General features: G+C 43.0%; 1 protein-coding gene across 5 annotated transcripts in view; it reads left to right on the forward strand.

Moving 5' to 3' along the window:
• STX8 (syntaxin 8) overlaps positions 1–23005 on the forward strand; it is a 226082-nt gene that overhangs the window by 44077 nt on the left and 159000 nt on the right. For all 5 annotated transcript variants that reach the window (XM_014446422.2, XM_006104043.2, XM_014446421.2 and 2 more), the window contains one exon: positions 10144–10236. In XM_014446422.2, the coding sequence (XP_014301908.1) occupies positions 10144–10236 (93 nt within the window). The remainder of the gene's footprint in view (positions 1–10143; positions 10237–23005) is intronic.

Here is a 23005-nt window from a genome sequence, read left to right on the forward strand (position 1 = left end):
ATCAATGATGAGAGAGTATCATTGATCGGCTGCCTCCTGCATGCCTCACACTGGGATCCAGCCCACAACCAGAGTATGTGCCCTGACCGGGAATCGAACCATGATCTCCTGGTTTATAGGTCGATGCTCAACCACTGAGTCATGCCAGCTGGGTGTTCTATTTGTTTTAGATCCTCAGCAAATGTGGTACAGTCAGTCTTTTTCATTTTAGACATTTTAATCTGTGTTGCATTTCATTGTGGTTCTAATATGTATCGCCCTAATGACTACAGTAAAACCTTGATATAACAGACTAATTTGGGTGAGGGGGTGTCCGTTAAAGCTAAAAGTCCGTTATATAATAAAGTAGGTTTTCTGAATGCATATGTTAAAAAATTGACAAATTAATTATTTTACCTGTTTTTACTTACGTAGACAGGTTTGTGTAATTAAAATGTATGAAAAGTTTAATTTAACAGAAAAGTTTTCTATATGTATTACTGTAATTTTAAATTTATACCAAATAGGTCTAGTTAATGTGTGCATTCACCAGTCACCAGGAGTAAACAAATGCACACGGCTAGGGCGTGGCTCAGTGCACACGGGAACATCAGCCGGCAGCGTTAAAACCACTGCAGAAAGTCATGCCATGTGACAACAGAATCTAGCTTCAGGTGGTGTGATCACGTGCTAATCATTTGCCAAACATTGTTTACCAGCGGTAACTCTTGGATTTAAATATGTAGACTATAATTGAAGATATATAATATTTATTTATGTTGGTGAAATTACTACAGTGCTTTTCCCAACATACAGCCTAGCCTGTTCACTAAAATTTGTTAAAAGTAACAGGGTAAGTTAAATACAAACTAACAAAAAACCCAACTACACCTAGGCATATCATTTTCAAACTACAGAAAATCAAAGATAAAGAAAAAATTTAGTGCTGATGAAAAAAATACACCAATAGATCAATGGAACAGAATAGACAGCCCAGAAATAAATCCACGTAAGTATAGTCAACTGATCTTTGACAAAGGACCAAATGTAATACAATGGAGTCTTCTCAACAAATTGTGATGGATTTGATTGTTGAATGTTGAACCAGCCTTACATACCTAGGATAAATCCAACTTGCTATGGTTATAACATTTGAGGAATGTTATAATTTCTTCCTTAAATGTGTGGTAGACTTCAACAGTGAACCCACTTGATGCTTTCTATTTGGGGTGGTTGTTAATTGTTAATTCAGTTTCTTTAGATAAAAGCCTATTCAGATTGTCTGTTTCTTCTTGCGTGAATTTTGGGAAACCCTTTACTACCTCAGTGCTATAAATTTTCCTCTATACACTGCTTTTGCTGCATCCCATAAATTTTAGTGTTGTTTTCATTTACATTAGTTCAAAATATTTAAAAATTTCTCTTGAGATTTTTTTCTTTGACACATGTGTTATTTAAAAGTGTATTGTTTAGCCCAGCTGGTGTGTCTCAGTGGTTGAGCATCCACCCATGCATCAAGAGGGCACTGGTTTGATTCCCAGACAGGGCACATGCCCAGGTTGTGGGCTCAGTCTTCAGTAGGGGGTGTGCAGGAGACAGCCAATCAGTGTTTCTCATCGATATTTCTGTCTCTCTCTCCCTATCCCTTCTTCTCTCTCTCTATAAAAAAAAAAAAAAAATCAAGCCCTAATCGGTTTGGCTCAGTGGATAGAGTGTCGGCCTGCGGACTGAAGGGTCGCAGGTTCGATTCCGGTCAAGGGTATGTAGCTGGGTTGCGGGCACATCCCCAGTGGGGGGTGTGCAGGAGGCGGCTGATCGATGTTTCTCTCTCATCGATGTTTCTAACTCTCTATCCCTCTCCCTTCCTCTCTGTAAAAAATCAATGGAATATATATTTTAAAAAAATCAATAAAAACATTTATAAAAAAATCTTTAAAAGTGTGTTGTTTAATCTCTGTATATTTTGGTATTTTCTATTTATCTTTCTGTTATTAATTTCTAGCTTAATTTCATTTTAGTCTGAGAGCAAACATTGTATGATTTCTATTTTAAATTTGTTAAGGTGCATTTTATGGCCCAGAATGTGGTCTGTCTTGGTGAATGTTCCATATAAGCTTGAGAAGAATGTTTTTCTGCTGTTTAATGAAGTAGTCTGTAGATGTCCATTATATCTAGTTGATTGATGGTGCTGAATTTATGTTTTTACTGATTTCCTGCCTGCTGGATCTTTCCATTTCTAACAGAGGGGTGTTGAGGTCTCCCACTATGATAGTGGATTCATCTATTTCTCCTTGCAGTTCTATCACTTGTTGCCTCATGTAGTAGTTAGATGCTCTGTTATTAGGCACTTACACATTAAGGATTATTTCTTTTTGGAGAATTAGCCTCCTTATAATTACATAATGCCCCTCTTTATTCCCGATAACTTTATTTGCTTTGAGGTCAGCTCTGAAATAAAACAGCTACTCCCGCTTTCTTTTGATTAGTGTTCGAAAGGTATATCTTTCTCCACTTATTTACTTTTAATCTATATGTACTTTTAGATTTAAAGTGGGGTTATGGTAGACAGCATATAGTTGGCTCCTCTGTTTTGATCCACTCTGATGGTCTCTGTTTTTCAGTTGGTATAGTTTCACTTCATTTCAATCTGGATGTCTTTTTTTCCTCCCTTGCTTTATAGAAATAATAAGAGCAGACATCCTTGTCTTATTTCTAATATTAGAGGAGAAGTATTCATTTGGAAGCCAGGTACTGTGAATTTTTCTGTCTCTATACATAAAAGCTCAGCAACTGGAATGGTGGAACGACCAGTATGACCGGTGGCTATGACGTGCACTACAGCAGCCAACCAGCCTGATCTGGGACCCAATCAGTCCCCCTCCCCCGCCAAACCCAGTCCCCGATCAGCTCCCCCATCCCGATTGGGGGCAGGGCTGGCCAGCCAACCACCTATGGCCCCCCCACTCCCCCCACTGGCCTGGCCTGATGGGGCCCCCATCAGGGCAGGCCAGCCGGACACCACCCATGCACAAATTCGTGTACCGGGCCTCTCGTGTGTGTGTGTGTGTGTGTGTGTGTGTGTGTGTGTGTGTAGTTAATCCTCACCTGAGAATATTTTTTTTCATTGATTTTTAGAGAAAGTAGAAGGGAGGGAAGGAGGAGGGAGGGATAAAGGAAGGGAGGAAGGGAGGGAAGGAGAAGTAGAGAGAGATTGGTTGCCTCCTGCACGCTGCCTGACCAGGGCTGGGGATTGAACCTGCAACCCAGGTACATGCCCTGTGCCCCTTTGGTGTGCAGGCTGACTTTTCTAACCACTGAGAAGCACCAGCCAGGGCTGGTCCTGGGTAGCTTTGTATTTCTAGAAATACTTTTGAGATTCTTCTCTGGGATGCTGTTATTTGGGTCTTGCTTTGTAATGTGGACCAGATCAGTGTGTGCTTTAGAGCAGGGGTCCGCAGTCCATAACCTGTGGCCACATTCGGCCTGCTCCTGTTTTTGTAAACTAAAAATGTGTTTCACATTTCTGTGTGTTCAGAAAATAGTCAAAAGAGGAATATTTTGTGACTGAAAATTATATGAAATTCAAAGGTTTGTGTCCATAAATAAAGTCTCCTGGGAACACAGCCATGCTTATTCATTTTATCTATGGATGCGTTCCTGCTACAATTGCATAGTTTAGTAGTTGGTCTCGAGACAGTATGAACCACAAAGCCTAAGATATTTAATATCTGGCCCTTTATAGAAGATGTTTGCTGACGCCAGGCTAGCGGTCATTTACCCCACTACTGAGCCAAAAGCCTTCTGAGCACAGACACACCTCGGGGACGCTGCAGGTTCTGTTCCAGACCGCTGCAGCGGAGTGAGCGTCCCAACAAAGGGAGTCGTAATCTTCTTGCTGGTGGAGGGTCTTGCCTTCACTTTGTAAAAAACACAACATCTGTGAAGTGCAATAAAGCGAGTACCATAAAACGAGGTCCGCCTGCACTCTGCCTAGTGAATTATGAGGTGACCTGGTCAGTGGGAATGGAACTGTGTCCAACCCTGTTTGAGCCCAGAGGCCCCTTTTGGGGGGTGCTTGCCCAGCCTTGGTTCAGCTGAAGCCTCAAGATGGTCCCCGTGTGGACCCCCAGGCTTCTCTCTGCACACCTCTCTCCTCTCTGGTCCTGTGCCCTGTATTCTCTGGCTGCCCTGACCTGTTCTGATTCCTTTCAACTCAGGGCGATGGCCAGGCTCCACCTGGGTCCATCCGTCCCACCCCCACAGCCTGGCAGCTCTCCCAGGGCAGTAATCTCGTTTGTTTCCCATCTCTCAGTCACGTCCTTCAATTCCTAATGTCTATGTCTTGAAAAGATTTTTTTTTTTTTTGGTATATTTTGCCTGTGGTTTTGTGTGTGTGTTTGCTTTTCCCCCAAGTTTCAGGCCAGAAGTAAATCTGGTCCCTGTCCATTCATCTTGGCGAGAAGCAGAAGTCTAATTCTATTGTGAGGATCTCCAGCGAACGAGACACTGTCTCCCTTGTATCTGCAGTTCCGCAGACCTCACTCATTGTCATGTTTGAGGCAAAGTGGAGAAATCTAGAGCAGTGCAGCTTTACCCGAAGCACAGCCATCCGTTAGCAGTGCCTCACTCTTCAGGATTCACGGCTCCTGAAAAGCGGGTCTTGTTAGATCACACTAAGGAATTTTCTGGCATTGTGGCTTTGTGCCAGGAAAAGCTGTTTCCAGTTGGGCACAGTATCCCTGTCACCGAGAAGGTGCTACAGTCAGTGTGAGCGGGTGCCACCTGCAAGTTTTTGTCAGTGAGTCTCTGGGACAGAGAGCATCCTTACTGCGATGCGGAGCCTTGGCGGTTTGTTGGAGGGTGGAGAGAGGAAGGAATGGACGAGAGTAGCAGCTCATACTGTAGGTCAGTTTGTTTTTCTGCGTTTACCTTTGTGTTTTGAAATGCTGGATCCCTCTCTGCTTTCCTAGCAGTTGATTTTCAAGGATAAACACAAAAATGGAAGTAAAAATTTACATGAAGCCCTGTTAGCCTTTTCTCTGCCTCAAGACCCTTGGCAATGTGCTGAGGTTGCTATGGCTTTGTTTCATCACCAGGGCCTGCACCAGATAAAAATAAAGCACCACAAAGGGTCATTTCTAGCTTCCTTTGGCCCATATATTCTGTTAGCCTTTCTGTACTTTAGTTGACCCTTAAAAACACTCTGAAAATCATCCTAAAATAACAGTTTGTTGGCAGACCTTGGACTCGGCAACGAATGCCTTCCTCGCCTAAGCTAGAAGCTAGGCCTTGTTACAGCCAGTCAGCCGGTCTTGGCTTCTGTGTTAGTCATGCTGTAATTTGAGGCACAAATGGACATTAAGCATGAGATGGAGGAGGTGATGACAGTATCTAGATCTCCTCAAAAATTCCCGAGATAGAACAAGGGAAGGTAACTTTGTGATTAATACAGACCCCTGTCTCTGAGTCGACGGCAGACCTTGGAGAAGGTATGAGGTATTGTTCTACCTTCACTCAGGAGGTCTTTGTTGATGGTTTCTTAACTGTTATTTTATAGGTGTCCTTTCTGGATTCTAGCAGAAAGCCGCACATTTTTCTAGATTTCTGTGTTCTTAGGCCTCTAAATATTTTTATGTAAAATAGTGGTGGGAAGGTGGCTAGCCAGATTCCAGCAAGTCTTAATAGCTTATCTTTAAACCCTTGCAATCCGTACTTCACAGACAACTTTTTTTCTTGTAACTATCACCTAGACAAGGAATCTTTCACTAAAATCTCAAAATAAAATCATCTATTCTTAGATCTTGCTCTAAGAGTCTTTCCAATGCTGGGAAAGTGATTAGCTTTATCCAGCTTGACCTAATCTTTTCCTCATTTGTTCCTTACTTCTCCTTACTCAGGGAGAGCTCACTCTATATGTAAAACGTGAGAATTTCCATTGCTTCTCTCTGGGCACTGGGCAGTAAACCTCAACGACTTTTCTACTACCTGAACTTAGAAGGCTTTCTTGTATTGACCAGAAGCCCTTTTGTATGTCTAGTAGAGACTAAATTTCTTTCTTCTACAGACCTAGAGGTCTCTTTGGTTATTCTTGATTTCACATAATTTATTAAATACTTGCGCTGTGCCACCAGTTGGGCTCTGAACGGGGACAAAGACATAGGAAAAGAAGACACAGCCCAGCTCTAGGGGCCCTTGTCATGTGCTTAGTCAGGGGCCTGAGGCTGCAGCTCTTAGAACTGTCCCTCTGTTTTATTTACTTGTTAAAATGTTGATAATTTTTTGCTGTGGAAAATTCCAAACATAAAAGTAGAGAGAGTAAGATAATGATTCCAGTCTACCCGTCAATTGTTTCAGCAATTATCAATCCATAGTCCATTGTGTTTCATCCATATGTCTACCCAACTACCTATTCCATGGATTATTTTTGAAGCAAATCTCAGGTATTTATTATATCATTTCATGGGTGAATATTCCAGAATATGTCTCTAAAGTATGTTTTAAACAGAGAAGGACTGTTTTTTAAAAATATAATTACAACGCCATTATCACCCTTAGCAAGTTCATAATAATTCCATAGTATAATCAAACATCGAGTGTTCAGATTTCCTGGATTGTCCCATGATGTTGGGTTTTGTTATTTTTAGTTTGTTCGATTCATGATCTGAATATAGTCTGTATATTGCAACTAATTGATGTCCCTTCGGTACCTTTAATAGATAGGTTCCGTTGCCAGCTCTCTCTCTCTTTTTTTTTCCTTTGCATTTTCTTGGTCGAAGAAACAGGGTCATTTGCCGTGTAGTTTCCCATCATCTCGATCTTGCTATTTGTATGCCCATATATTACAATATTCCTCTGTCCCGCATATTTTCTGTAAATTGGTAGTTAGATTTAGTGGCTTGATCAGAATCAAGTTTGTTATTTTTGGTAAGAGTGCAGTATGATGACTCTTTATTTTTAATCTGCAGCCACCAGATAGTCCTCCCACAATTACATGATATTTAGTTAGAAGATGGCTTTTCTGAATATCTAAAGATAGAAAATCTCCAAACACCTAATTATTCCAAAGGGATTTAAAAAAATGATTGTGTTCATTTTCTAGTCTGTCATTATAAATTAGTACAAATTTGGTGACTTAAAATTCAAACTTATTATGTTACAGTCCCGTAGGTCAGAAGTTCACTGTGGGTCTCTGGGCTGGGCAGAGGCATTGGCTTCCTTGATGGAGGCTCCCGAGGAGAGTGCATCTCCTGGCCTTTTCCAGCTGCTAGCGGCCGCCAACCTGTCTCGTCGTTCCCTGCTTCAGTCTTCAAAGCCTGTAGTTGCATCTCTCAGATCCTTCTTCATGTCTCCCTGCGACTGCAGCTAGAAGAGGTTTCTGTCTTAAGGACTCATGATTACACTGGGTCCACCTGGACAATCCGAATAATCTCCCATTTCCAGTGCCTTAATCTTACTCACAACTGCAAAGTTCCTTTTGCCGAGTAAGCTCATATATTCCCAGGTTCCAGGGATTAGGAAATGGGAATCTTTAGGGGGCACATTATTCTACGTATCACAATGGTTACCCATTTTTAAAAAATTAACATCATTATAAAATCGAAGAATGATTAATAGACTGTTGTACGTTGCAAATGATCGATTGTGACAGAATGACTTGGGATATGTGATAGGGTAGGGCAGATGACAGTAATGAGCTACTCAGTATGACATCATAGGTTTGCATGGTGCTGCATGACTGTCTGTTTATATTTTTGTAAGCAGCAGTATTTTACTTGGTTCATTGTCTCTAAGATGACCGTAGCACCTCCCCTTGGAATTGCTGCTTTAGGATCTGGAGAAGTTTAGGTCATCAATATCATCATTACATATGCAGTGTCTCAGGCCCCTGGACTGTCTGTGTCTTTGGATTCTGGAATGAAAATGTTATTCTCTTAACCATAGTGGGGAGGTGCTCAGTTCTTACAGAAATGATTGCAGTGGAGCAGAATGTTTATCCCTCTTTCTGTTTTGCATTAGAAAGAACCTTTAGGTAGTTAAACCATATCACGAGTCAAGGTTGAGAGAAAAGAGTGCAGAGTAGTTATTTTTCATTCATAATCTATGTCTCTACTAGATAAAGCAACTTCATAACTTTAATGATTCTTTTTCTAATTGAAAACTGTAGAGGAATTGTCTTTCCTCTTTTTAAGTTGTTTTACCTTTTAATTCATGTTGACTCTCGACCCTCAGTCCTGTATGTAGATTCTTTTTGGGATGCATTTGGAATTTTGCTATATTGGTCATCCTATAGCAGCACTAGGTTGATGATAGATTTATCTTGGAGGCCATCCAAGAGGTTGTTACTAAAGACCAAAAGGACCTCATTATAAAGAGATTTTGCTATAAAATGGTCCCTTAGAATGATCCCTGGAGAAAGCAGGTCATTTGTATAGTTTGAAAAATACGTAGTGTCAAAAAATGTCACTGAGGGGTCCTTACCTCACACCATTAGTTTAAATAAATTCCAGATGAATTAATGAGTTAAGCGCAATGGCTTAATTCCATAAAAAGACTAGGAAAAAATACAAGTCAACGTTAACGTGATCTTGCATAAGAAGACGGTTGTGATTTCAGCTTTTGAAGATATGCCTTTATGTGAACTAGTCATGAAAAGAACCCCGTCAACAAATGAAGCCACAATTGGCATGTTACCCTCGTCTGGCATATTGCCTGGGTAGAAAGAGTCCTTAGATTCAGCCTCAGAATGTTCTTCCAAATGCACCTGAAAGCAAAGAAAATGGTTCTTACAAAGAGATTACTGAGACTGCAAAGGACAAACCAATATAAAATTTTAAAGAAAGTACTTTGAGTTCTTTTTTCTTTAAATTTTCACAATCTAGAAAAGCAATACATTTAAAAAAACAAAAATGCTGTTTTTACTTTTTATTGTTTTGTGTCCTGCATTTTTACACTTAATAATATATCAGAGATTTCTTTCAACATCAAAATATCCATGGACCATATCACTTTTAATGGCTCTGTAGTATTTTATTACATGGCTATATATACATTTTTAAACAAATCATTGTGTTTGGGCATTTGGATAGTTTCCAGTTTTTCACTATTATAAATGTATCAGTGTGGGTCCAATTAGGAGAAAGAGGGTTGAAAGTTTAATATACAGAATTATTAACTATAACAGGACATTAGAGTAACGATTTCAGAGAAGTCCCTGTGGTTTGCAGCCAGACAATCTGCTAGTATCTGCCCTCTCGGATGCTAGGGATATTATTCCTGGGGAAGTGTCTAAGTGGAGGCACTCTGTTATGGAACTCCCACAGAGGGGGTGCCCTGCTGACCTTGGGGTGCTGCTGGCCTCTGTGCGCTGGAGGACACTGGAGAAGCTGGAAGGCTGCGGGAGCCTGGCGAGAGAGCGGGCTGGAGGCAGGAAGCAAACCTTTCCTCCTATGATGTCTCTGTAGTCCCCTCTACTGACAAAGATGGCAAAGGGAAAAATATTTAAAGGACCCAGGTCCATTTTCACAGAGCGGTCAAAAGGCGGTCAATTTGGAGCTGAGAGGTAATACATTGATAACTAGCACAGGAAGCGATGTTCCGAGGAATGTCATTGGATGTACATCTTGCATGCCGTCTGATGCTTTCGTACATCCATTTGTAGACGTAGAGCTGACAGATAAAAAGGTAGGCACAATTTGCTCTCCAGAAAGGTATGTGAACTGTCCTCCCATGACGCAGTACGTAGGAGCTTCTAGTTCTTCACACTTCGTTAACCCTGGGTATTCGCATTCTTTTTCATTTTCATTTCTTGTTTATATCCTTCGCCCATTTTAAAACTTGGAAGATTAATTCTTATTGATTTGCACATGCTCTTTGTATATTAAATATTCGAAAGTTTAAATGTTTATATAGTCAAATTTCATGTTCATTTCTAATATTTAAAAGTTTAATTCATCTGGAAATCATTTCGTTTAAGGTATGAGGTAGGTACTTAATTTTTTTCCTTCATTTTGTTCCAATAGTGTTAACTGTTTTCTCTCGCCTTTTCCTAGTGATTTAAAATGTTACTTTTATTGTATATTGAGTTGTGTTATATGCCTGGGTATATTTCTGGACTTTAAATGGTTTCCTTCGGTTTTTAGTTAATTGTTTTACTTTTTCTTTCAGAACAGGATGCAGGCCTCGATGCCCTTTCTTCTATCATAAGTCGCCAAAAACAAATGGGGCAAGAGATTGGGAATGAACTGGAGGAACAAAATGGTAAGAACATCTCTGAGATTGACCACCTTTGCTATTTAGTATAAATACTGAAGGCTTGGATATTTGTTAAATGACTGTAATATTATAAAACATGTAACGTGGTTTACTATCAATGGATTATTATATTTAATGCAATTGAGGGTGGTTTGTAGCAGATTTTGATTGTAGTTACTCAATACTGTGTAAAGAAGTTTGATAAAAAATTTCCAGTTCTCTGGAACTGCTTTTAAAAATACTTTGTGTTACGATCCATCTATTCTGAGAGCTTTCCTTCGTGCATCATGTAGTGAAGTTGTTCAGTGCCTGGCATGCTGATGGGAGGCACAGGGGAGCTGCTGGAACTGTCCTCTGCATGCCCAGTGGAGCTGGCTCCTCCTCCATCACAGATGCCAGCTGCAGGGCAAGAAAGTGCTTGAGGATCTTTCTTTATTCGGGGCTCGATGTGGTGAATCTGTTTGAAGAGAGGCTCATCTGCAGTCCACAAGCAGGCTGGCTTGGAAGAGACAGGGCTTTACCTGACAGGCTCCTGCGCTTGAGGTGTGAGCTGGGAGGCTCTGAGCCTGAGCGAGAGTTGAGCAGTGGGAATGGAGAAGGAAGGATGGGGCGGGGGACCGATGGCACTTTAACTGATGGACACGGTCAGGGCAGTTGGAGGGTCATGGTTGTGAGTGCAGATCATAAGTCCAGTTTAGACATGTCCATTTGGAGATGCCAGTAAGAGATCGGAGCCGGAGCATTGAGGAGACGGTGGGAGATACGGGGCCAGAGCTCATGAGAGGACGACGGAAGACGAGACGTGAGAGGCTTCAGCACGGGGTGATGTGTGAAAGCTGGGCCTCATGAAGTTCTTACTATGTGCCGAGCACTTTCATCTGTATTGTTTTATTTCATTAACACTGTGAAGGCAATGGTATCAGTTTGTTAGAGTCAGAGCTCAGAGTGGCTGAGGGACTCCTAACATGACATCACTTATACAGGATGGAACTGAAATTCCAAACAGGTCTTCTGATTCTCCTGTGACTTCCTCTTCTACTTCACTAGCTTCCTCTCTGGGGAAGACAAAGTAGGGAGAGAAAAGTAAGAAGTAAGAGTTTATGCGTTTGGCTGTTGGTGATAGTACTATGGAGGCTCATGATGGAATGGCTGTTTAGTAAACATATCATGTATGAGGAAGCCCCAGGAGCAGGCAGACGCTCGCTCTGGAGGGAGGGCTGTCCCTGTCAAAATTGTACAAGTAGTACTTTTCTGGATCTCTATGAAGAATGAGTTAATTTGTTCCCAAATAAATAATATATAAACAATTTCCATCTATAACCTATCGCAAGTAAATAGAGTACTAAAGCAAATAAAAAACTCTCCATCTTTACAGTCCTAATAGTGGTTTTCCGTAGTGTAAGCCCAGAGAGGCAGACAGTGTAGTCCTTTTCCTGATAGTGTTCATGTGAATGTGCTGATTCATGTGTTAGCATATAATGTAGTCACTGGCCTGTTCCTTCCGTGAAAGGTGGTATTGGTAAGAAAGTTAGCTCTGTAGAAAGTCTGCCTGTCACATGTGTAATTGTTCTTTGTCCCAAGGAAATGTAGCATATGCAGTGGGTCAGACTAGAAGGGACACCACACTGGGGAAGCGTGCCATCCTATGACGTGCTTAGATAGGCCACTGTGTAGTCATCTGTGGGTAGATGGTTAAGGATTGATGGTTCATTCTTGGGTGAGGTGACTTGCTGACTTCCCATACATTTTTCCCACATAAGCAACCACGCCAGCATGTCCTTATCTAGTCTTTTCTCTAGTTCAATAGTTTCTGTACTTTGCTGCATGTTAGAATAATCTCTGCATCTCATATCTTTAATTAATTTATTTATAATTATTTTTTCAATTATAGTTGACATACAATAGTCTATTAGTTTCAGGAGGTCAAAAAGGGATTAGTTATTTATATAGCTTACAAAGGGATCACTCTGTAAGTCTAGTACCCATCTGATACCATGCACAGTTATTACAATATTATTGACTATATTCCCTATGTTGTACTTTACATTCCTATGACTATTTTTATAGCTGGTAATTTTATATCTTAATCCCTTCCCCTTTTTTATCCTTAACTTATTAACACACCTGCAGAGTCCCTTTGCCATATAAGTTAACATTCACAGATTCCAGGGATCAGGATGAGGGTCTATATTATTCAGCCTACCACGTTCCCTTCCTAACCTTTCAACATGAAAATTCTGCTGATTGGCTCTAGCATGCCTTTATACTGGTAGTTCACTGGTAAGCATAGGCGACCTCTGAGCATTTTGTGTCCTTCAGGGAGCATAGTAGTTATTTCATGGTTCTTCCAAAGGACACACTGGTCCCCTCAGTCCCAGTATTGATGCTCTTGAGACAGTGGTCATCCTTATCACCTTGGTTTCTTTCAGGAAGGGAAAGGCGCAAAGGTTGACAGAGAGACATAAAGAGGATTGGCCAAATGTGGGATATTTGAACATCAAAAAGAATGATGGGGACTGGCACACACTGGCAGAGACGGCTGAACCAGCTGTTTTATCCACCAGAGCGGTGCCTCTCTGGCTCTTCGTGGTGCTGACTTTAGTGGGGAGCCTTTCTTCTGCCCAGGGCCATGTGGATATTTATAACATCATTCTCGGGCCATACAACATTATCAACTTAAACATTAGCTGCTATATTTGGTCAGACATTTAATTAACTCACTCCTAATTCCGTGGCAGGGCCAGCCCAAGTGATTTCTCGGGCCTTATACAGCCCGAGGGCCGGACGTTCCCCACCCCTGCTTGAAGGTTTGGCCAATGCCAGAATTAGGTCTCAGCAACATCTACTTCAGTCAGCTCAGTCCCGTTCATTTTCTTGTTTGTGTTCCTTTCAAAACGCCCTGTCCTCTTGAGTGTGAACTTGAAGGACGTTCCTAGTAAACCAGCACCACAGTTCTTCCTTATGAACAGTGTCTGGGAGTCTGACGGAGCCCTCTGTGCCCAGCCTCCCATGCAGTTCACCTTGAACGGAAGCACTAAACTCTGTTGCATGAGATGACCTTGGTTTGGCCTCCGCTGCTCTCTCCTGCTGACCGCACCTTCACCAGCGACCAGCCCAGGTCCACTGCACACTGAGGTCTCCCCTCACTGGCATTGCCACTAAACTGCTCACCCTAGTCCTCCTTAGGCTTGGTCACTGATATATGAACAGGATAATCCCTGGTGCTGGTCAGGCCCTTTTTAAATCTATATGAGGAGATTGGAAACTGAATTTCTAAATTGATGATCATTTGACCCTTCAGCTTTGTGGTTATGTTCTAAGTACAATGTGTTTTGCTAGTAAGGTTTTGATACTTGATTCCAAAATGGCCTGGTTGGCCTTTATCTTAGCCTATTGTTTCTCTCATTAATGAAAACCAAGAGAATAATTCAGTAGGTCAGTCAATCAAATAGAGATATTTACAACCAAAGTGGTCTCCTTCTCCACAGTCCTGATTCCTCAGTGCACACTCAGATCACAGTAACAGTCCAGCGGGGGCCGCAGCCCTGTTCTCAACACCTACAGATACACGAGCAGTAGAGGCTGATTATAGTCCGAGCAGGGATATAATTTTTATCCTCAGAGCCTCTTGGTTCCTATGAAAGAAAATGGCTGACTCTGCCCCATTTCTGAGGAGCAAATGTGCATGTTGGAAAACCACCAGCATAACTCGGTCTCTCTGGGAGGCCACCACAGGGAAAACAGCTTATTTTGGCAACGAATGGGAAAATACCTCATGTTTGTCTATGTACACATGCACGCATCCAGGGCCAGAAGGAAGATGAGGACTGGGAGGCGGGGAGGAAGCGAAAAGGATGGAGTTAAAATGTGATGAACAGAGTCTCCGACTGCGACTAGCATGGCAGATGCGTGGGTATGTAACTGTGTGATGTTCTTCTGTGCATGTGTGGGGTTTATATCTGTCATGTGAACATGAGAGGCAATATGAAAGTAGAGGACTAAGTATATTCTCTCCACATATGTAACATAGGGCACTGGTTCTCAAACTTGTCAGTACATGGAAATTATCTGGGGACCTATAAACAGTATTGATGCTTGGGCCTCACCCCAGAAGGGCTGATGTGATTGCTATAAAGTACTGTGGTAGGCAGAAGAGTACAACCTCCCCACTCCCCCCAAAAAGTTGTCACATATTAGAACCTGTGAATATATTAGGTTACATGGCCAAGAGGCATCAGTTGCCGATGGAATTAAGGTTGCTAAACCAGCTGACCGTAGGACAATTATTCTGGATTATCTGGGCGGTCCAGTGTCATCACAGAGGCTCTTAAAAGTGGAAGACAGAGGTAGAAGTTAGAGTCAGAGTAATGTAATGTGAGAAGGGCTCCATCTACTGCTGCTGGCTTTGAAGATGGTAGAGAGGGCCACAAGCCAAGGAATGCCAGCAGCCTTTCGAAGCTGGAACAGGCAAGGACATTTAATTCTCTTCTAGAGCCTCCAGAAAGGAATGCAGCCCTGCTGACACTTGGTTTTACTCATGGCAGACTTCTGACCTGTGTGTTTATAGCAAGAATAAAAAACCAACTTAGGTTGGGTCAGTGATGGGCATAGTTACTTCAGATCCCTGGCTGATAGAATAGCCACCATTTCATACATTGCTGGTCACTGTGCCAGAGAGCAAGAGAGCCCTGGAGGGTCTTGTTTCTGCAATTATATGCTCTGGCCCAGAAGGGATGTGCCAGTTTCATTCACAACTCATTGGTCAGAGGTAGTCATGTGCCCCCACCAGTGATGATAGTAGGAGGTATAATCATACTCATGTATCTTGTTTTGGGGGGAGGAGCACCAACAATGTTGGTTGAACAGCACAAATGAATATCACAGGGGCAGTTAGCAGGTAAGGGCCAAACTGCCTCTGATACATATTAGCCATGTGTCCTTGAGACCTTGAGCAAGTTACTGCCTCTTTCTCTGTCCTTTCTTGTCTCTAAAATGGGGACTTTAGTGCCTATTTTATAGTGTTGTTATGAAGATGAAATGAGTTGATACATGAAGCTCTTAGGATAGTGCACTTTAAATGTACTTTTTATTATCAACTGTGTTTATTCTCAGTGTAGACTTTTGGTCAAAATGGTAGACTGAGCTGAAGGGGGAGTCCCACCACTCCTTTTTCCAAACACATGGAAATATTAGATGACATACAGGGATGGGCAAACGGAGGTTTACAGTTGTTTGTATGGAAAATAATCCAACAATCTAAATATATAAAAGCCTAAGTGACCATCCGACCGTCCGACCAGTAGCTATGACGCGCAGTGAACACCAGGGGACAGACGCTCAACATAGGAGTTACTGAGGGGACATAATTCAGCCCATAACAGAAAGAATGAGATGAACAACCCAAAGCTTTATCAAGAGGAAAAAGAAATATCACAAGGAGCAGAGGGAAAATTTTAAAGTGATTTGGCAGCTGTGGTTCTTGAGTGCTGCACCCCGAACCAGAGAGGAGGGAGCCCAATTCCGGGGTGTGTCACCCGAGAACTGCCCTCTCGCAATCTGGGATCCCTTGGGGGATGTCATAGAGCTGGTTTCGGCCCAGTCCCCACAGGCCAGGCTGAGGGACCCCACCGGTGCATGAATTCGTGCACTGGGCCTCTAGTTGATTAATAATAATACAAAGATATACTCTGTGTTTCACATACTCACAACTGGATACCTCCTTTTGCCCACCTGTGTATTTTTAAAAATTGGCTTTCCATTCTTAGCTGAGTTTGGAAGCAAGAAAAGGAGTTCTCAGGTGTTGGAAATGAAGGCACAAACCTGTAGTGGCAAGTGGAATGGAAGTCTCATGGCCCTCAGAGAAAACTGGACCAGCTACAGACCTCAGGGGCTAGCGTTCTAACACTCATGCAGAGAGGGGCATTGAGGCTGTGGTCCCTGTGCATTGTGAGGGGCTGAACGTGGGCTCCCCACATAGAGCCAGAAGCTGGGAAGTGGCAGTTTTATGGGAAGTGAACTTCCCCTATCCCCATCCAAGGAGATGCTCAGCTAGGCCACTTACCTTGGGCTACAGCCACCCTTACATTTTTAACTAGCATACCTGCATTTACATTTTTCTAACAAAGTCTAAAGTAAATAAATATCACTGAATAAGTCAAGTCTAGAATTCTTAAACTTTCCTTCAAACTTATCTCTCATGTTGTTTTAAACTGAAGCTCCCCTTCTTATAGTCAGTATTTTATTTTGATTTAACAACATGTTTTACTGATTTCTGTTAAAATTGTTGTAGCCATTTTACTACTCAGCTCTTCTAAATGGATATTTTTTAATTTTGAGGACTATACTTTTAAGCACCAATAAGCTTTAATGCTTACATTATTTTATTTTTTTACAGAAGTATGTTTTTAAGGTTGTAAAATCTTTTCAACCTTTAAATGGTACCAGTTAGAACTTTAAAATTTTCCTTCTGCTCCTCACGATATTTCTTTTTCCTCTTGATAAAGTTTTGGGTTGTTCATCTCATTCTTTCTCTATAATTCTGTTATGGGCTGAATTATGTCCCCTCAAAATTCATATGTTGAAAGTCCTAACTTCCAAGACTTCAGAATGTTACAGTATTTGGAAATAGTGATTTTAAAGAGGTAATTCAGTTAAAATTCGATCATTAATGTGGGTCCTCATTCAGCATGATTGATGTCCTGAGAAGAGGGAAGACACAGGAAGAGGTTGGTCATCTGCAGGCTGAAGAGGGGCCTCAGCAGAAACCAGTCTTGCTGACACTTGACCTCCTACACCTGGTCTCTGGACTTGTGAGAAGATAAGTTTCTATGGTTTAAGCCACCCTGTCTTGGTACTTTGTTATGGCAGCTCTAGCAAACTTATACACATGCTGTGGGCTTTTCCTCCCATATCTGCTAATTCTTCATTGGCTTTATATTTATGAATTAAGGACCATGTCAGTGAATAGAGGTAGCTGACATAGGCTTTCTTGGTATTTAGGTAGGTTCATTGACCCCAGACATTCTTTCTTGAATGGGAGGACTGGGTGTGGACTCAGTATAAGTGGGCAGGATAGACCAGGAGGCAGATTTCCCTTTCGGGTGTGTGGTCAGCAGAAGGGGACACAAGCAGGTTCAAGACCCTTTGCTGTAACGCTTCCCCCAAAATTACACAGGTAAGGAGAACTCTAACCTTGGGGTGACATATATTTTATTTCTTTTCTCCGCTGCGTCTATCCTAGAGGCTCTTCTTTTGACTCACTCGCCAGCCTGAACACCAACACCCTGGGCACTGCCCGGGCAAACCTTCTTCTCTAGAGAGAGCTACTCCGGTGGTTCCAGCTCGGAGCCAGGCCCACAGACAGGGCAGGGGTAAGGGCCACTGGCCCAGCTGCTCTGTGGACGACTCTCCCTCCACTGCCCCGATTCCTGCCTGGCAACCATGTTTAGACCATTTTTGGCTCCTAGTCGCAATGGACTCCAAGCTGGGAGACTCTCCGGGTTCTGTTGGGAAAAAAGAACCCCTCTCTCTATCTTTGTGTATTTAAAGTCACATTTCTTTCAGTTTTTGTTTATTTGCCAGTACAGTCCCAATTATCTTCGTTTTTTAAGGAAGACTTTATGATGACCTATTTACTGAGAGCATTCCTTCGTGTTCTCAGTGCCACCACAGGTTCATTCCTTCACAAACATCGTTATTGGCATCTCACTGTGTCTTGGGAAGGAAGGGGGCTGCTCTGTATGCTTACGCTACTGTCTTGAGCTCAAAGTGGGTTTATATTTTTTATGAGGTCATGGTATCTATAGAAGTTGTTTTGCTGAAACATGTTCTGGAAGCTTCAATTAAACAAGTTTGTAATTAGTCTTGCTTTCTAGGGCTTTGTGGTTTGAGTGATACCTGCAAGTTATCATCTGATGTGTTTAGAGATGAATTTGCCTAGAGATAAGATAGTTAGAGCTATGCAAGGTGATTATTTTCCATGCACTTAATGGTATAAGTACGTGGTGAATATAAAATCGGTTATCAGAACATTCATTATTCATCTCTAGGAAGGGACTGGTTTATAGTAATGGGGCTGCTGGGAGAGGGAGAAAAGAGAGAGAGAGAGAGAGAGAGAGAGAGAGAGAGAGAGAGAGAGAAGAGCAAGGGCAGTTGTGTCATCCCAACAATTTTCTTACACCAATCATTTAATTCAATCGTGACACTGTTTACCTGGAGTTAATGTCAGATTCCACAGGGTTAAGGGCTCAGTCCCAAAAGACTGCTGTCCCTTCCGATGCGGCTGCAAGGCCCGGCGTCCCCAGTCACTTCTGCCCGCTGGCTGCAAACACTGGGTTCCCATCGTCCCCCTTCAGGATTTAGTAATTTACGGGAACAACTCACAGAATGCAGGACAGTGCTATACTTATGCTACTGTTCTGTTGTAAAGGAGACATCTCAGAAAAGCCAAATGGTGGAGTAGATAGGGAGGTGTCAAGGCGGGTGTGCCTTCTCCACGTAAGTCACCCTCCCACAGCACATCAGTGTGTTCTCCAACCTAGAAGCTCCCAGGCCTCGGTGTTGAAGAGTTTTTCGGAGGCTTCATTACATTGGCAGGGCTGCCTAAGTCTCTGGGCACATGAGGAACCCAAACCCTTTGCATTTGCTGAGTCTGCAGAAACAACATTTATGTATTTATTTCTTTAATTTCAGAGAGAGGAAGGGAGAAAGAGATGGAAACATCAATGATGAGAGAGAATCATTGATCGGCGGCCTCCTGCACGCCCCCTACTGGGGATTGAGCCCGAAACCCAGGCATGTGCCCTTGACTGGACTTGAACCTGGGACCCTTCAGTCTGCAGGCCGATGCTCTGTCCATTGAGCCAAACCAGCCAGGGCACAGAAACGATATTTAGACACATGCACAGCATTTATCCCCTGGCTTTGCTGTTAGCTGTAACTGATAATGAGCTGGGTTGGGCCCACAGGACTTAGTTCTCCCTTCTGGTCTGGTTCCTGCTTTATCCCTTCCTCCTAGGCCTAGACCTAGGCCTTCGTCTTCACCCTGGCCGCGCCGAGAGGGGATCTAATGAGAGAGAGGCAAGGATTTTCCGGAGGAAAAGCTGTGGAAACAGTTGTCAAGGAAAAGGGCATTTATCCTCAGGTCCCAGTACAGCGGCCGCGTGACTCATCAGGCCTCCTTCCCCTGGGGCTCACCACAGCTCCTATTTGACTTCCAAGAGGGAGGATCTCATGCCAGCTGTAGCAGCTGAACCGGAGAATGGACGACAAAAAAGTCAAAATGAGACCAAAGAGAATCTCAGAGGAAAGGCCCCAGTGATCACAGCTGCAGAGAGCAGGTCACACTGGAAGCTCAACCTCCTGCCACTTTGGCCCAATGATAATATTGTCCCTCCTCCTTGGTGCCTTTGCAGGAAGGGGAGACCTGGGGCTCTTCTTGGAGGCTTTGTCGGGGTCCCCAAGATCACCCCCATGTTTGGTGATTTGCTAGAAGGACTCATCGAACTCAGTATATACTTGCTACTCACTAAAATTCATACCCCAGACCAGTTCCTGCAGCGTCTCAGCAGTGACTCACGGGCATTGTGCATATTCCGAGCCAAGGTCAAGCCAGGCAATGCTCTGCCTTCTCATTTTTGCTCTCACACAGAGATGACCAAAGGATGGAGGCCGATCGGATGGGGTTTGAATCCCAGTTCTGGCTCCTATTAGGGGGCGGTCTCAAGCAAGCCAGACCAACACTTCTGAACCTTGTTTTCCCTCTTGAAAAATAAAAAAAAATATAATCTACCACAATGAGTTGTTTTTAGGATTTAAGATATAGTCCATATGTGATATATATGTAGCTATATACAAATAAAATGTACACACACACACATACTAGGAATGTATTTCCTTTAGGAACAGTGGTGCAGTGTTTGCTAATTCAGTGTCCATGGAGACTTTCTAGAACACACCTTCCACGGATAACAAGATCAATTCTAGTTATGCTCATGGCTGTGATTTGTTACAGTGAAAGGATACAAAGCAAAATCAGCAGAGAAAAGGGGCAAAGGGTGAGGTCCAGGGAAAACCAGGCAGGAGCTTCCAGAGGCCTCTTCCAACGGAGTCACACAGGATGTGCTTAAATCCCCCCGCAACGCATTGCTGCAACACCTGTGAAGTGTTGCCAACCGGAAGCTCATTGAAGACTCGGGGCCCAGGGATTTTTCGAGGGTATTGGTCACGAAGGCCCCCTCTGCCTGGCAGCTTCCCAAATTCCAGACTCTCAGAAGGAAAGCAGGTGTTCAGCATAAACCATATTGTTTATACAATTTCGGAGCAGTGACCACTCTTCATGAATGATGGGAACCCTCCCCAAATTCAAGTTCCCAAACGCCCAGCCAAGAGCCAACTTTGTGAGCAGGTCTTTCTACAACAAGCAGTTAGGCCGGCTGTGTTAGTTCCTTTCTGGACAGAGGTCTACACCAACTATGATTTATTTGTCTTGTTATTACACTTCCCGGGATCGGCGGGGGTGCGAAAGGATGGAGGACGCTTGGTTTTGGAGAAAAGCAGGAGTGTGCTCTTCAGAAGGGAAGGGCTGCAGAAGAAACGTGAAAACCACCGGAGACAAACTTGTTTCTCCCCAGTTTCATCTAGAATATTCGAAGGCCAGTTCCATTATTGAAGACTTTCAGCTGAGCCCGACTTCTCTTTAGGAGTCTCCGAGAATGCGCTTTTAGAAGTGGGAGTTGTGTAGCATATGGGGTGGTGAAAAGGATTGAAGAACTTTGGTAATAAAAACCAAAGCAGCAGGAAGGAAGTGGTCTGATTAGAACCAAGTGCTTCGCAGGGAAAGAGCATGAGAGAGGAACTGAAGTTGCTGAGCAGTAGTTTCAGTTGATTTAGAACCTTAAAGGAGCTGCCGCAGGAAGGGGACGCGGTCTTGACGGTTTATTTTGGGCCGGGACACGATGTTCTCTTTCCATCTGGACGGTACTGCCAGGGGAGGGAGACCTTAGAGAAAATATTTTGAATGCAGTGATAAAGTCCTTTTATTTTCTTTTTATTATTAATGCAATTGCTCCCACTGTTTTAAACCAATCCACTTTAGGAACTGGATTGAGGTCAAAGGAAAAAGTGTTCTGTCAGTAAGTTTGATTAGATTGACATTCATAAACAGAACTTTAAATGCTTTTATTATATATTAAAGAATTAACAACTAGTCAATTGGAGTATGTCTAGAGGGGTGGGCAAAAGTAGGTGTACAGCTCAGATGGAAAAAGACAAGCGGTGTGATAATCAGTAACTTTATCAACTCAGAAGAATGTCACAATTCTGGGCACTTGGGTATAATCTTGAAAGTGCTCAAATTGCTGGCCTTCAGTATTTACATGTTCCGGTAGTCTGCTTGCTACACTCAAACACACTTGAGCACAGAGGTCCTTATAAACCTACTTTTCTCACCCTGTATGTATAACGAGCCTTCGAGTTGCTTCAGTGTACGTGCACACCTGTGACCGAGTGAACGCCAGGGCACCCAGGGTGTTTCTGTACCCCTTGAGCCACTTGGGTGGGATCATTTGAGGCTCTGTGCACAGACGTGGCCCTCACTCCTGCTTCTGGCTTCACTCCTGACTCATGGAGGGCTTGTGCTCCTCGGCTCATTCTAAGCTTGGCCGTCCCTGGGGATGGGAGAAGGGTGAGTCTCCTTTACAGGTTTATTTTGCCATCCAATCAGAGAGCATAGAGTAGCCATTTTTGTTTTGCTTTGTTTTTTGTTTTGTTTTTTAATTAATGTATTTTATTGATTTTTTTACAGAGAGGAAGGGAGAGGGATAGAGAGTTAGAAACATTGATGAGAGAGAAACATCAATCAGCTGCCTCCTGCACACCCGCCACTGGGGATATGCCCACAACCAAGGTACATGCCCTTGACTGGAATTGAACCTGGGACCCTTTAGTCCACAGGCCGACGCTCTATCCACTGAGCCAAACCAGTTATGGCTGTTTTGCTTTGTTTTAAAAATAATACGTGCTCTTATACTTTTTCTTGCCAGAAATGGGCAGAGAGTCTAGGAAGAAGTAAGTAGTTGTGCTTATGGGAAATGTTTTCGTGGGCTCATGGAGAGATTGGGCTTGAAGTAGTGGTTTGGGATGTAAATTATTGAGGTGAATATTCAATTTTCATCTTATATCACTTGTGTACATGTAACCGGACTGGCACCACTATAGTTAGGCCTCAGTTTCCCACGTGAAGGAAGAGAGACATGGAGTGTGTGTGTGTATGTGTGTGTGTGTGTGTGTGTGTGTGTGTGTGTGTGAAGGAGAGAGGCAGAGACAGACTGTGGGCTTAGACTGAGATGTGACTAGGAATGCATCTGAAGGTCTAGGACAGTGGTTCTCAACCTGTGGGTCGCGACCCCTTTGGCGGTCGAACGACCCTTTCACAGGGGTTGCCTAAGACCATCCTGCATATCAGATATTTGCATTACGATTCATAACAGTAGCAACATTACAGTTATGAAGTAGCAGCGAAAATAATTTTATGGTTGGGTCACAACATGAGGAACTGTATTTAAAGGGCCAGAAGGTTGAGAACCACTGGTCTAGGAGTTCACAACACACTGAAGTACCAGGTAGCAGTACTACTTGCGCTGCTCAGGGCGTTTGTGGGCTGACCAGGTATCTCAGCTTGCCTCACTGAGAATTCTGCTGTGTTCCTTTACCTGCAATAATGCAGAAGACCAACCCAGGTTGAGCTGTTCAGTCTTGTTCTAAGTTGAATTTTAAA

Source organism: Myotis lucifugus, unplaced genomic scaffold (assembly GCF_000147115.1).
Source record: "Myotis lucifugus unplaced genomic scaffold, Myoluc2.0 scaffold_538, whole genome shotgun sequence".
Lineage (NCBI taxonomy): Eukaryota > Metazoa > Chordata > Mammalia > Chiroptera > Vespertilionidae > Myotis > Myotis lucifugus.